Source organism: Aulostomus chinensis, chromosome 5, assembly GCF_037954235.1.
Source record: "Aulostomus chinensis isolate RoL2024-O1b breed Wild chromosome 5, RoL_Achi_v1.0, whole genome shotgun sequence".
In the NCBI taxonomy this organism is placed as follows: domain Eukaryota; kingdom Metazoa; phylum Chordata; class Actinopteri; order Syngnathiformes; family Aulostomidae; genus Aulostomus; species Aulostomus chinensis.
Window position 1 is genome coordinate 17,733,952 of NC_141324.1, and position 13,806 is coordinate 17,747,757.

Consider the following 13,806-nt stretch of genomic DNA (forward strand, 5'->3'; position numbering starts at 1 on the left):
TGGATCTCAGATTGAGGAGATTGGATCAGCTCTTTACTCCCACTAGGGTGCTGGAAGGGGCATTAGGGGTTTTCAACCAATCCAGATCTGCTTTGTGGATTTAGAGAAGGCTTATGACCATGTTCCCAGGGGCATCCTGTGAGCGTGTGTGTGTGTGTGTGTGTGTGTGTGCGTGTGTGTGTCTGTCTGTGTGTGTGTGTGTGTGTGTGTGTGTGTGTATGGAGTACTCTATGAGTATGGGGAGGATGGTCAGTCTCTGTACCGAGGGAGTGAGAGCTTGGTTCACGTTGCTGGCAGTAAGTCAGACTTGTTCCCAGTGAGGTTTGGACTCCACCAAGGCTGCCATTTGTCAGGTTGTTGAGTTTGTCGTCTCTGCTTTTTGTAGATGACGTGGTCCTCTTAGCTCCATCAAACAACGACCTCTAGCTCCTGCTGGGGCAGTTTGCAGCTGAGTGTGAAGCAGTTGGGATGGGAATCAGCACCTCCAAGTCTGAGACCATGGTCCTCAGCCAAAAAAAGGGGGACTGCCCACTCCGGGTCAGGGCAGAGGTCCTGCCTCAGGTGGAAGAGTTTAAGTATCTCAGGATCTTGTTCACAAGCGATGGAGGACTGGGGCGACGTCTGCAATCATGCGAGTGCTAAACCGGTCCGTTGTGGTGAAGAGAGAGCTATGCCAAAAAATGAAGCCCTCAATTTACCTGTCGATCTTGGTTCCTACCCTCACCCATGGTCATAACCAGTCAAGATCGAAAGAATGAGATTGCAGGTTCAAGCGGCCAAAACGAGGTTCCTACACAGGGTGGCTGAAATTGCGTTGAACCAACAAACAATATTACATTGGACGAATTCGCTTTTCCTCTTCAGTCAAAGCTTATTTTAAGTACTGCTTACTGAATCAATGTTATCATAAGGACAAGTTTTTAAGTTGGTAACTCAAAAAAATATGTTAAGTCAACTGACTTTACCACATTATTTTAAAGTAGTTTAATTTGTTGTCTAGTTAATAATAACAATGCACACAACTTTTTAAGTAGCAGTAATTTTGAAATATACATACATATGTGTATATATATATATATATATATATATATATATATATACTTTTTCTTTATTTTTATTTTTTGTATATTTTTTGTGCTTTCAAGAAAGACAGTTGAACCACTGCTTTTGTGCAATTAACTGCTTATTTTTATTTTGAACTTGAGCATTGCAAAAACAAAGTAAGAAAACAAACTTACTTTTCAACTGCTCCTCTGTGCCAAAAGCTTGTAATTCCTCGGTGTAAGTGTGACCGGCTCAAAACTGCCATCGAAACTACAAAGTCTACATAGATACATAACAGCAACTCGTCAAATGTTATGGCAAAAGACAAACCGCAAGAGACTCAAAACTGCACAGTAACATCAGTATAATCACCATAAGTAAGCCTGCATCAATCATTCTGAAAACAAACTAAAAACATTCTCTTTGGGCTAAAATATGTACATATTTATTAAACAACACCTTTTTTTTTGTCCGCTGTCACAACTGTCGTGAAGGTTGAACATCCCGGACAGCATCATACGAACTGGCCTGACAGAGAAACCTACTCAGTTTATTTCTTTGTTGCCTCTTCAAAAATCACATCATCGTTTATCTGTGGAACGTAAAGTGAAGAAATTAGCGACAGTATTTCCAATAGCATTAATGGGGACCAAATTATTATAGTGAGTGAGTGAGTGAGTGAGTGAGTGAGCATTTGGAGAACATGCACAAGTCATCTTCAGCGCATCGTCTTTAAAGCCTTGCACTGAGTGAGGAGTGCGTTTTCTGCTTTTGTGGGATCCAAATGTCCCATGGATATTGGTGCTAAAATCACAGTTTTTAAACACACACACCACAGTCAGATGGTGACTGAGGTGGACAAACAACTCTCTCTCCGATGAGGTTGCGCTCGTGCTACAACACTGGCAAGTGAAGGAAGGAGTTTCTGACCTGACGCCTTGCTGAGCTTCTCAGGAGTGATTTCTTGATGAATGTGATCTCAGGCTTTATGTTCTGGTGAATGCATGGCAGACTCACCACCCATCTGTCAAAACAATGACACCTTTAACAAAATGCAGTCATTTAAGTTTACATCATTGCATTTACATGACTAAAATTTCCACCTCCAGATTTTAAACAGGTAGACAAAAAAAAAAGAAGAATCTCTCTCTCTCTCTTTATATATATGTATATACAAACACATTTTTTTAAAAGAAAAAAACAACTGATTCTCATCCCAAATGTGGTACCCAGGGAACAGTGCTGTAACTTAGTGAGCAGTCACATGGTTAAACAAACTAGGGGGAAGAGCACAGCTACACATGTGAATGAATAACTTTTTTTTAGAAACAAATGTGGCTGTGGCCCTTGGATAACAGTGCTGTAGCGAGCAGTTACACGGTTAAACAAGCTAAATTTGAATTATCTCAATGAAAGTCTTATTCAGCTGTTTGGGTAGGAGATGGAACTTAAAATGGAAAAGTCAACGTTGAGAAAAACTTAGTTATAAAGTTTATTATGTAACGGCAACTTGAATTTTATTTTAAGCTTACCAACAGTGACATTTGAGTGTACATGACATGCTAAATTAAGTTTTTGTAATAACCAACATAACTATTTGATCACAAATTAAAAAATAAAGTTAGCAACTAGAAAGTTTATCTAAATCAATTAATTCCATTTTTTTAAATTGCACATGTGTATTAAATTAAGAGGTGTCAACAAATGCTCTGACTTACTATTTAGAGTGTATTTACGTCACGCATGAAGTAGAAGATTTACGTGTTCATTATGCAGTGCGAACGTCACTTCTGGGCGCGCCATTGATGCGTTTTGGAGCGTCTACGCACATCGCTATCAGGTCTGATGTACCTGCTGAGTTTATGAAGTTTTTGTGTGTGTTTGCGTTCAACTACCAGATTAAAAGAGGAGGGGAAGAAGATCCCTTTGATGTGTAGAATACAGTAAAAGAGGCTGAGATGTGTCTGTCAGCTCGTCTCGACCATAAATAACTTCTACTATCATTACAAGGCAACTCTGCTGCTCCGCATCAATCAGCGGGGGTGTAAACAGCTGGGAAGTCTACTGAGTGACGCTCTGTACCAGGTGAAGAGACTCAGAATAGTCCGGACATGATGAACCGCATGCCACGAGCAACATTCAAGTTTCCAATATCCATTAAGCCAAATGCGTCACAGCGCAGCCTTACGGGAACCAACTACTCTGTTTTATATGGCTTTGACACTTTATAAGTGAGACCGGAGTGGACAGACAGACACTCGTGGGAGTAAGTTGTGCCTAAGCTAACTGGAACCACTGACTTGACATCGGTCCATTTGTGTCTGAGGAAGTAAACAACAACAACATGGGTCAGCAGAGCTCCAAATCCTCCATCGAGGCGCGGGTGCTTTTCCAGCGTGTTGGCTCAGTTGACACGTTACAGAAAACGGACTCATGTAGCGCTTCAGCGTCTGTTGTCTGCATCCAAAAGAAGGTGAGCAATCAGTCGGCCTGCCTTTACTCTTCAAACCGGCCATCGGAGAGGTCAGCACCCCACTCCTGGCCCCAGAGCCGCCGGGACGCCGGGGGACTGGTGTATGTGATGGATAATCCCACCGGTGGCGTTTGGGTGAAGCAGAGGGAGATATGGACCAGCTCATGATCCACGATGCCGGTCCGGATCTGCAGGTGAATCAGTGTCGAGTGTGAAGGTCTTGATTCTCTTGCTGGTGTCCTCGAGCTTTTGCGTCTTTGGAGCAGCAGTCCGCGCGCTGACCTGCGCCTCCGTCCGCATCCGCGCTGCTGCCGCTGCTGCGGATCAAAGTGGATTCAGACCATCCGGTCAACACGGAGGAGCTGACCGAGGCGATCCTGCTGATTTATTGATTTAGTCATATGAGACATTCATATGATGGACTGAAGGGAGGAGAAACGGAGAAGAGGAAGGACAGAGAGGAAGTGACGAGCGCCACGAAGCATGTTTCTGTCATGACTTTTGTCTTGAGTGAAAGAGATGTTTCTGCTCTCCGAAGGATTTGGTTTTGATCAGACTGGAGAATGAGAGTTGGACTGATGGTTTCCACACACGGGAGCCATAATCATCTGGGATCAACTTTCATTTATTCCTCATTCTTCTACTTGACTAAATGCATCCTATTTGTGGGTTGTTGTTGTTGTTTTTTTTAGATATCAAATAATGTACACAAAATCATAACAAGACGCTTAAAAACTAAATTCAGTTTATTTTATATCACACCTTGACGTCATAAGCGTTTGATTTCAGAGACTCAACAGCTTAATAGCAGAGTTGGGTTTTTTTAACGAATGTTTGAGGAGCTGTGAAACTTTAGGAAGGTTTGAGGAAAGTGAGCGATGTGAAGGTGAAAACATCTCCCGGAAAATTCCGGTCTCGGTCGAAAGGTAAAGACGCCGTTTCAATGAACGTCGAGGATTCCCGACTCCCTGAGAAACTTTCTTTCTTTCTTTGTGCCGGGAAGTTTATTGTTGTGTTTATTGTTCATCCTGTAGTGATCACTAAGTTAATGATGCGATTACAATTTCTAAACCGTGTCTTCATGTATTTAGGATGATTTGATGGTGCTCCATGGCCAACATCAGAAATATGTTTTGTTTTTTTTGTTTTTTGAGGAAGGAAACACATTGCCAACTTTTCAGTGAGGCTCTGACATGGTGCTGGAGGGAAGTAGTCGAGGAGAATGAATAATAAACTTATTATACAACAAGAGGACGATAAACTTTTAATTTGTAATAATGGGACAGGGTTTGACCTGATGAGGATGTTGCAGATTACGGTCAATACCTCAGTAGGATACTCAGATTTGTTGATGCGTTAATAAAAACACGGTTGCCAGATCGTGAAAGATGCTGATGTGATCGCAGTCATTTTTGGACAAATTTGTACTTTGGGCTAAAACAACTCCCAATGATGTTTTATCTCCAGTTGTTTGTGTTTTCTGAAAAACTTGGGGAAAAAAATGCCTCAGGCGATTATTTTAAGAAGGCGACCATCTTAAACACAGTGTTATTGTGTTTGTTACATCAGATTTACTTCCTGTAACCACGGGACGGCATTAGGACTTTGACTAAAATTCAGGTGTCTTCAGTCTGGTATACTCAGCTAACATGAAGTCTGGAAAACATCTGTCCAGGTTACACCAGTTTCCTGGTCATTAACGTCATTTAACAAAAACCCTCAGTCTTCACGGGAACCCACCCCTAAGCTTTAAGGTGTATTCTGAACAAATTCCAGATGGATCTGGCCGACCCACCAGGAGGAGCGCATGGAAGTTTTTCCTCCAAAATTGAACACCCTCTTCCCTGGCTTATGCGCCACCCCTGCATGATTTTTTTTGCAGAATCCTGCAGACAAATAGACAAACGCCGCCAAAACCATGACATCCTTGATGGAAGTAATTAGGAAATAACACGTTCAATAGAAAGACTCAACACTTTATCAAGAGAGTTTTATTGGAATAGTATCCATGTTGTTAGATTGTCTATGACTGTGCATGAATCCAAACGCCCAGGAACAAAGATACTTTGTCCCCTGGTGTGGTATCTTATCAGTGAACCATGAGTCCTAGTCAGCTGGCTTATCCATTAAACCCAGGACAACGCAATCGGCAAACAATGTGTCAAAAGGGTTCTGCACAAGGGGGATTGGCCCACTTCTGTCTACATCTCTCCTCATGGGCCAGCGAGGATCCAAACAGCCAGAGGCCCGAGTCCTCCTCCTGGGTCTGGACAACGCCGGAAAGTCTACAATTCTCTACAAAGTGAAGCATAACGCCTGTGTCAACACGGTTCCAACGATCGGCTTCAACGTGGAGATGCTCGAGGCGAGGAGGAACAGGAAAAACTTCACCTTGACTCTGTGGGATGTCGGGGGTCAGGAACAAATGCGACAGCACTGGAAGAGTTTCCACCAGGACACAGCAGCTATTCTGTTTGTTGTGGACAGTTCTGACAGGCGGCGTCTTGAGGAGGCACGCCGGGAGCTGGAGAACACTCTGAGGAGTGACCAGCTGCAGAATCGTCCCCTGATTCTACTCGCCAACAAGCAGGATGTTAGCGGCGCTCTGACAGTCACTGAAATCAAGGACAGATTCAACCTGAGGAAGATTTGTTCTGAGCGGGATTGGTTCGTGCAGCCTTGCTCTGCATCAACAGGCTTTGGAGTGGAAGAGGCCCTAAGACAAGTTGTCCAAATGGTCAAACTCCCATCAGACACTGGGGCAATCAAAGACAATATCAAGGATTACATCCGAGCTACAAAACATTAAGTATCATATTCAGCTTGTAATAGGATGCTCTATTATTACTGAATACTCAAGATCAAAACTACATTGGCCTATATTCATGACAAATCTGGTAATTACAAAGATATTTATTGACTGTGTAAAAGAACTGGAAGGAGCTTCCGGTTGTGTAAAGTGAAGCCAGTGTAGAAGAGACTGTTGCATTCTCTCTAACAGCCAGCAGGGGGCACCTTCACTGGTTACAGACAGATGTTGGGTTGTATCAAATATTGATGAGGCTACTTCCGCAAATATTGTCTTTATGAGTTTATGGTCTCAAGTCTTATGCATGACAGTTTTTTTTAAATTATGATCCCATGAAGAGAAAAATACACATTAAAACAGGGTGTGGCCACTTTGTGATTGACAGGTCATGAGCAAGACATGAGTCTTCAGGATAGAGGGGTTCCCCTGAACCTCTGCCCTCTCTTCCAAATATGGTCAACTCAGAAAATCAACGTGAAATGACCAAGATGACAAGCCCCAAGCTTCAAAATAGACAAAACGATGAACGGCACTGATTTGTTGGTCATATTCAGATGGATCATTTTCCCACATTCACGCCAGCGAAGGTGGCAGGACGGAGACCCTGTAGGCTGGATGGAGGATGGAAAGGCCACATATCATGATGTGTTTATTAACTGTGCATCACAACCACTGCTGAGGACCTCATGAACGTAGACGCGCTCTTGGCGGTGGATACGTCATCTTTTCATCATGAGCACTGAATCAGCAACGAAGACATTCTTCAGGGAGGCGTCACTGCACCCATTTCATGGAGATAACCTGATTTGCTGATGTGATATCACCCTGATCCTCTGGCTGGTGTTAATCCTCTCTGTTTAATCCACTGGTAAAATATAGAATACATCATTTCTAGCGAGCTCATTACTTTCCGTTACATGTTGACAAGTTCAGGGTTCTTAGAGAGCTGAAAAAAGACGGTGTCACTGACAAAGTTCCATGATTTGGCAAAGATTGTTCTTACTACTATGCCACCAAAGCATATGTTTATTAACAATACACACCAACTAAAGCATTAAATGTGTTAAAACCAACTTTCTTTCGAATTAGTTTGAACGATATTAACTACATCACTTCAAGGCGCTGTGCTGACATTCCTCCAAATGTCATGTCATGTATTTTGTCCCTGAGAGTTCACGGTTGGTCCTCTGCACCCATCCCGCACCGTCTCCTCATAGGTCGGCAGGCGTTTGCATTCATCGTAGGTGGGCAGCAGAGCAGCGGGGCCGGGGTCCACCGGGCCGGGGTCCACCGGGCAGTCCCGGGCGCAGCTCTCCATGAGCGGTTCTTGTGATCTCGTAGCCGTCGTGTGTCCGTTGTGAGGCGAGGCGAGCTGCCTGGATCTGGTACATAAAACTCTCTGGACAAAGTATCCGACAGCGAAGAGAAGCAGCATAATTAGAACCCCAGACAGTTTCCGGGTGACCATGGCGATGTTGTAGTAGGTTTTATCCACGAATTGCTGGCAACAGGTGACGGCGGATGTGTTGCTCCCCTGGGCGCAGCACACCTGATCATCCCGGCACAGGTCCTGGCCGCATCTCCGGATGGAGCAAATGGTAGGAAGTAAAGAGCAAAGAGTAAACACCGCCAGCATTTGGCTTTTGTAAGAAAACATGTTCCTCCCTGGAAACGGTGCGATGGTCAAGACAGCGGGACGCGGGTGAGTCGCTCAGTGATGAGAGGCTGCTGGATGAAGAACCATCATATCCAGGAGAATTGCTGGGCCCAAACAAATAAATGAAAAATCAACCAAGGTCCTTTGATAGTCTCTACAATTTATAATTCCTACATGGTATGTCCTAATTTATTATGCTCTTAGCGCAGGAGCGAACCATAACCACAAGCTTACATGCAAAGTCTCTGTCATTGGATAGGAGAGTAAACAGGCGCCCAGGAAATCGACCTGCTCTTTCTGACGTTGAGGTCGTCTGGGTAGTGTATGTGTGTGTGTGTGTGTGTGTGTGTGTGTGTGGGGGGGGGGGGGGTGTTCCGTACCACTGACAGCTCCACAGACCCCAGGAAACAAGTGCGTCCGAAGTGCTGACACAACTGTACCTAAACAACTAAATGCTCTCGCTGGCAGATGCACAGAAGGATTTCCATTTGCATTATTAATGCAGCTTTTTTCAGGGGGTACGTCAGGTCAGCCTCTCAGCTGGTGAGTCCATCATGCCGTTCACTGCCTGGATTACTAAGGTGAACTGTCACGACACACCGGTTACAGAATGAGCGGCAAAGAGATGTTACCAAGCTGCATGTTTCGATTCGTTTAAATCAAAGAGCAAAACTACATCTTCAATGCAAGCTGTTCTAGAAAGCCACGGCGAACCGTTTTACTGGATGTGGCCTTAAAGCCAACATTTTATACTGCGTGATGAAGCCTTCGCCATGTTTAATCAATAACATGATGAGTGGGGTGGGTGGTAATGGAGGCAAGTGCTCCATGATTGCACGTCTGCTGCTCTTTGCTTAAAATAACTGGTATTATGTTAGATGGATCTCACATCAAAGGAGTGTGTGTGTGTGTCTGTCCCTTTGACATCCACTTCTATCCTAATGAGTTTGAGTGCTGGAAATCCAATGCTAATTATATTCTTTGCAGCAAGAATTATGGGGAGTGGGATTTTGTGGCACTGGAGTATCAAATATTGGAGGATATCAGTCCATATTTGATTTTGTGTGACGCAGTTACAACCAACCCCCCCCCCCCCCCACACACACACACACACACACACACACACACCAAAGAATAAAAGGCAGAAGTCACATTGTAAAATATATTTTGGACAAACATGTTTGTCATGAAAATACAAGAACTGCAAAAAAAAAACAAACAACCTTAAGTTAAGAAAATCTTGGAAAAGTGAAATGATACTGCTGACGAAATTAATCTATCAGCCGCTTGTGTCCTGGGTGTGTGTTGGGGTTGCTGGGTCTCCACGCTGTTGTGATTCTGAATGCAGCAGCGTCACCATCTTGGGTCTCTGCTGCTTTTTGGTGAGAGTACGGTTACTGAACGCGCGAGTCTGCTGGATGGCAGGACGGTGAGGGGTCCCAGCTGCACTTTTCTCTCTGGAAGACCATAGAAGAACGATTGTAAAAAAAAAAAAAAAAAAAAAAAATCATTCAAACCTTTAATTCTAGCTGCATTAAAAAAAATGGTTTAATAGGTTTGAGCTAGGTAAATACAGAGTTTAACCTATTAATAGCTACATATCCTAACCTGATTGTCTTACTTTTATTTAAAGCAGCATTAATATACTTGGATTTTAAAAGTTTAGTTTACATTTACAGTGTATGCCATCTTTTTTGGGAAATGCAAATGTTGCCCATCTTTCCCAGAGCCAGACAGGAAGTTCGATACTGCTCTCCCCGTGTGTACATTAGAGACCCAGGCTGACGACTAGTTATCTTAGCACAGTGAAAGGTGGTGGGTGGGAAGTGTTAGCATACATTCATCACAAGTTTAACAGTTCTCCAAAATGACCTTTGTCTGCATTAATAGAACAGTGAGACTGAAGACATGTTTTTTTGATAATCTACCAAACAGACATCCTGAATCTTATCTAATTGAAGGTGCTTACACTTCCCATTCACAACAATTCACTGTGCTAAGCTAACTAGCGCTCAGCTACCAAATGGACCAACACTGACAAGAGACGGTTTTCCATATTCTTGTCTGGCTCTGGGGAGGGCGTCAAATAAATATAATTCCCCAAAACTTGATGGGTTCCTTTGAAAAACTGCTGGCCCTGGGATGAAGACATTTAGTCACCTGCTGTGAGGTCAGATTCTCTCTTCATCACTCTTGCAGACGACTGAGGCTTGTAGCGTTGGCTGTGGGGAACTCCTGGATGGAGAGGATGGTCTGGATGCCGACTGAAACTGTTCTGAACAAAAGTCACTCCAGAGGTCCCCGCGGACCAGGATTTGGCCTTGGAAGTGGTTTTTGGCTGCTCTGTTGGTCGAGGCTCCTCGAACCGATGGGATTTATCACAGCTTCTACATGCCTGGTCATGGCCGTCGACTGAACGCCATCTGGACAAGGGGACAAGGGTCAAAGCTCCCCGATAGTGGAGCGTCAGGAACGTTCCTCCATACTACAAATAAAAACACTACCTTTTATCGATATAAGAGCAGGCCCTGTTCTGAGCACTGACGGGTGATGTGACCGGGACGGCCTTCAAGTAGCACATGATGTAGACCTGCTGGGAAACAAATCTGTCAAACTCACTCTTCACAAGGGTGAGGAATCCATGCAGTAAACCATCAATATCAACCTGATGGTCGGGTTCTTGGTGGAACCTGAATGCCTCTAGCTGAAATCTAAGCGTGTGTTCTTCAACCCTGGATAGGAAACGAGAGCTGGAGTTTGTCAGGAAGGCGTCGGCCAGACATCTGTTAGGGTGGAGGGAGACAGAAAGGCAGGTTTAAGAAGTCCAAACACCTCACGCCAATTTCATTCGTGAGCTAATGTCGCTTGATCAGGACTTACCCAGAATATTCAATAAAGTCATATCTTGTTGTAGCCTCTGTGTCGGGAGTAGCCGTGGCAACACAATGGTCAACATAGACACGTAAGGGCATGTGGTGAGCCATGACGACCGACGCCTCAAAATGGATCGGGTCACCCAGGAAGTAGGAGTATGAGCCCCTCTCAAAGCGCCAGTCATCTGCAAGGACCGGATACAAATAAAAAAAAAACACAAGACTGGCCGCTGATGCACGACAGCATGACGGTGCACCACATGCTCCGGCGCCCTACCAGTCATGAGACGCAGATGGAAGTCGATCTGACTGTCAGCTGTGGTCTTGGAGACAAAGTGAACCCAGGCGGGCTGCAGGGACAGGCCATCGACAGCAGACACCCTGAAAACAACCACTCTTTAATGACCAAGCAGGCTACGGGCCAGAATGAACCAGCCATGAGAGGCTCTGAACCTCATGTTCATTTCCTGCAAAGTCATGAAAGGAGGAACTTGTCGCCGATATTCATTGGCATTCACATTAGCCCGTAGCAACATTACAGGACTGAACGTGCTGGTTCGATGATGTCATCACGCGGCTCTTCAGACATTAAATCAGACCAAGTGACTGAAATGAAACAAATTCAGACAAGTCATTACACAGGGATGTGAGGTGCCAAAAAGTAACAACCATTTTACAGCCACAACTGCAGGTGGTGGCATCAGTAGTTTTTGGTGCAGCGGTGGATGATGTGATGCGTGGAAGCGGGTCATAAAATTCACTTTCATTGGATGCAAGTTTAATACATGCTTTTTACTGCAAGGTGAGTCAAGCGTGTGGTTGATTTTCACAAGAAAAAAAAGCAAAATAGGGATTTTTTTTCTGTCGAGACATTTAACAGGGACACAGGGTGAAAGCCACACTTTATTACATGAGGCCTTTGAAAGCCAACAATACTTTAAAAACTTACTTGTCATAATGGCATTCAACTGGAATAGTTGCTGCCTCCAGTCTAAGCACCCCCTCAGGTGAAGGTTCAGGCGAGTACACCAGCACGTTAGAATAGATGATCTTCTCCACTGTGGACTAGAGAACAGGGTGAGGTCTTTAAAACAAAAACGTGCAAACAGAACAACTTTGGAGAACCATGAGTACCTACAGAGAGTTCAGATCCACAGTCCATCAGGTGAGCCTGGAGAGTGAATTCCGTGTCTCCTGACGGGACGGCTCCACATGGACTCCCCTCACCTACGGGTTGTGAGCCCAGACGCAAGTGCGCTCCCTCCACCAGAAGGCCTGTATCAAACATGTCAGCCTGCACCACCACCTCCAGTGAGTCCGGGTGACACCTGACCCGGACAGGTCGAAGACGCTCACTCTGTTCTTGTGTCACCTGAGCGGAGAAGTGGGGCTGGATGTTTCCATGATGAGTCCTGCTCGGCGTGTGGGAGTCAGTCTGCTTATAGCGTATCAAACGGCCTCCTGTGAGTGTGATAACAGCGACAAACACAAAGCTCCAGCAAGGGAAGAGTCGCTGCACGCTGCGGGCCATAGTTTGGTTCCAGGATCCAAGAGCGGGAAGTGTGGCGGAGTCTCACCATTACCGGAAACACCTGCACGGATGTAAGTAATCTCCTGTGATTTGAGTCCTCAAACGCACCTGTGAGGCCACGTGTGTGTTGATTATTGCGCGTAGCAGTGAAACCATCTTACGTCTATAGTGGAGCAATATTCCTTCTTACGTCATATTTGTCGTTAAATACCAACTTTCAGTGTATATTAAAAAATATACATAAAATAAAATGAATTATATACAAATACACACACACACACATATATTTATATATTTATATAATTTTTATTTTCTGGAAGTATTTGTGTTTTGGTTGCTATCTAGTCATGTGCTTTAAGCCAAAGTGTCCACTAGGTGGCACTCCAAGTGCAGCTATCAGTCTTGAGCTCCTGTGATGAAAAAAAGCCACATGATTTAGCTCAATGGTTCCTTTATTCACCAAACAAAATATGTAATTAGATGTCTGTTTTGATGAACAGCCTCATCCTCTTTTGAGACAAGTTCTTTTTTTGATTAATTAGATTGATGAAGAAAAACAATAACAAACAAATCCAATATGAAAACTATGGCAAGGTGGCAAGGTGACAGCAACAAAGAGCACCACTTAATTAATGATAAAAAATCATTTAATAAGATATTTTAAATCATAGATTAAAATTGTGTAAAATATAAACATGAGGAAGATATAAAAAAAAAAAAATTCAATTGGATTGTTTTTGGTGATCTGTCACCAGTGCATCGCAGGGCAATGGAGTGTTAGACACACAACCATTCACACTCACAGTCACACCTACAGTCAATTTAGAGTATCAATCAGCCTCGTCCCCTCTTGATGTCTTTGGACTGTGGGAGGAAGCTGGAGTACCAGAGAGAACCCACACAGGAACAGGGAGAACATGGAGACTCCACACAGAAAGATCCTGTGATGGAGCCAGGACTCCAACGTGGAACCTTCTTGCTGTGAGGCCACGGTGCTGACCACTGCACCACTGAGCAGCTCAATCTAACCATGTAATATGGAGTTGTCAGCTGATAAGCAAGCATCATCTGGACATGCTTTGCTCCTTTTCAGCTATTACTGATCTTTTTCTCTACAGTTTTACCTGATCCTGCCCTTATATCACTATGCAAATGTCCGAATCCACTTCAGATGTAACTCTTGAGTCTCAGCCCTAAACCAGACAGTGACGACTGTCTTTCACATCCTTGATTTATTTGAAATTAAAGTTGAAAGTAAGTTGATTCTGGCTACTGGACTTTCCAAACCAGGGGTGAGAACAGTGGATTGAATTGTTTGTTTACTATAATTTCTCAGAAGGCTTAACTCGAGTTGTAAATTTCGACGTTTGCATGAATAGTGCTGGTCAGTCATGTGACTTACCAAGTCGGGGGGGGGGG

The 13,806-nt window shown here is 44.1% G+C and overlaps 3 protein-coding genes across 4 annotated transcripts; 1 reads left to right on the plus strand and 2 right to left on the minus strand.

The window, feature by feature from the left end:
- The first annotated feature begins 5,677 nt into the window (after nucleotides 1-5,677).
- LOC147261540 (ADP-ribosylation factor-like protein 14) lies at nucleotides 5,678-7,394 on the plus strand. Its single transcript, XM_086204961.1, has one exon. The coding sequence runs from the start codon at nucleotides 5,733-5,735 to the stop codon at nucleotides 6,324-6,326; it is 594 nt and encodes a 197-aa protein (XP_086061087.1). The 5' UTR covers nucleotides 5,678-5,732; the 3' UTR covers nucleotides 6,327-7,394.
- An 82-nt stretch (nucleotides 7,395-7,476) lies between these two features.
- Nucleotides 7,477-7,962, minus strand: LOC147261541 (putative membrane protein C3orf80 homolog). Its single transcript, XM_086205083.1, has one exon. It carries the CDS (start codon nucleotides 7,960-7,962, stop codon nucleotides 7,477-7,479), a length of 486 nt encoding a protein of 161 aa, XP_086061209.1.
- Nucleotides 7,963-9,131: 1,169 nt separating this feature from the next.
- Nucleotides 9,132-12,476, minus strand: LOC147261542 (zona pellucida sperm-binding protein 3-like). 2 transcript variants are annotated; one of them, XM_086204963.1, is made up of 8 exons: nucleotides 11,995-12,476; nucleotides 11,806-11,921; nucleotides 11,134-11,237; nucleotides 10,864-11,041; nucleotides 10,649-10,766; nucleotides 10,488-10,573; nucleotides 10,144-10,406; nucleotides 9,132-9,440 (listed from the first exon to the last, which is right to left on the minus strand). In XM_086204963.1, exons 1-8 carry the CDS (start codon nucleotides 12,385-12,387, stop codon nucleotides 9,337-9,339), a joined length of 1,362 nt encoding a protein of 453 aa, XP_086061089.1. In that variant the 5' UTR covers nucleotides 12,388-12,476; the 3' UTR covers nucleotides 9,132-9,336. The 2 variants fall into 2 exon arrangements, with proteins under 2 accessions (XP_086061089.1, XP_086061088.1); XM_086204962.1 differs by having other exon boundaries at nucleotides 10,488-10,576.
- Between the last annotated feature and the right edge of the window lie 1,330 nt (nucleotides 12,477-13,806).

Bases quoted from the DNA above. Each gene is read 5' to 3' on its own strand.
- LOC147261542 (XM_086204962.1), bottom strand. From the start codon at position 12,387: ATGGCCCGCAGCGTGCAGCGACTCTTCCCTTGCTGGAGCTTTGTGTTT. The intron at 11,922-11,994 runs GTAGGTACTCAT...CCTGTTCTCTAG, and splicing joins ACTGTGGATCTGAACTCTCT to TCCACAGTGGAGAAGATCAT. The intron at 10,577-10,648 runs GTTGATATTGAT...TTTGTTTCCCAG, and splicing joins ACCAAGAACCCGACCATCAG to CAGGTCTACATCATGTGCTA.
- LOC147261541 (XM_086205083.1), bottom strand. From the start codon at position 7,962: ATGCTGGCGGTGTTTACTCTTTGCTCTTTACTTCCTACCATTTGCTCC.
- LOC147261540 (XM_086204961.1), top strand. From the start codon at position 5,733: ATGGGCCAGCGAGGATCCAAACAGCCAGAGGCCCGAGTCCTCCTCCTG.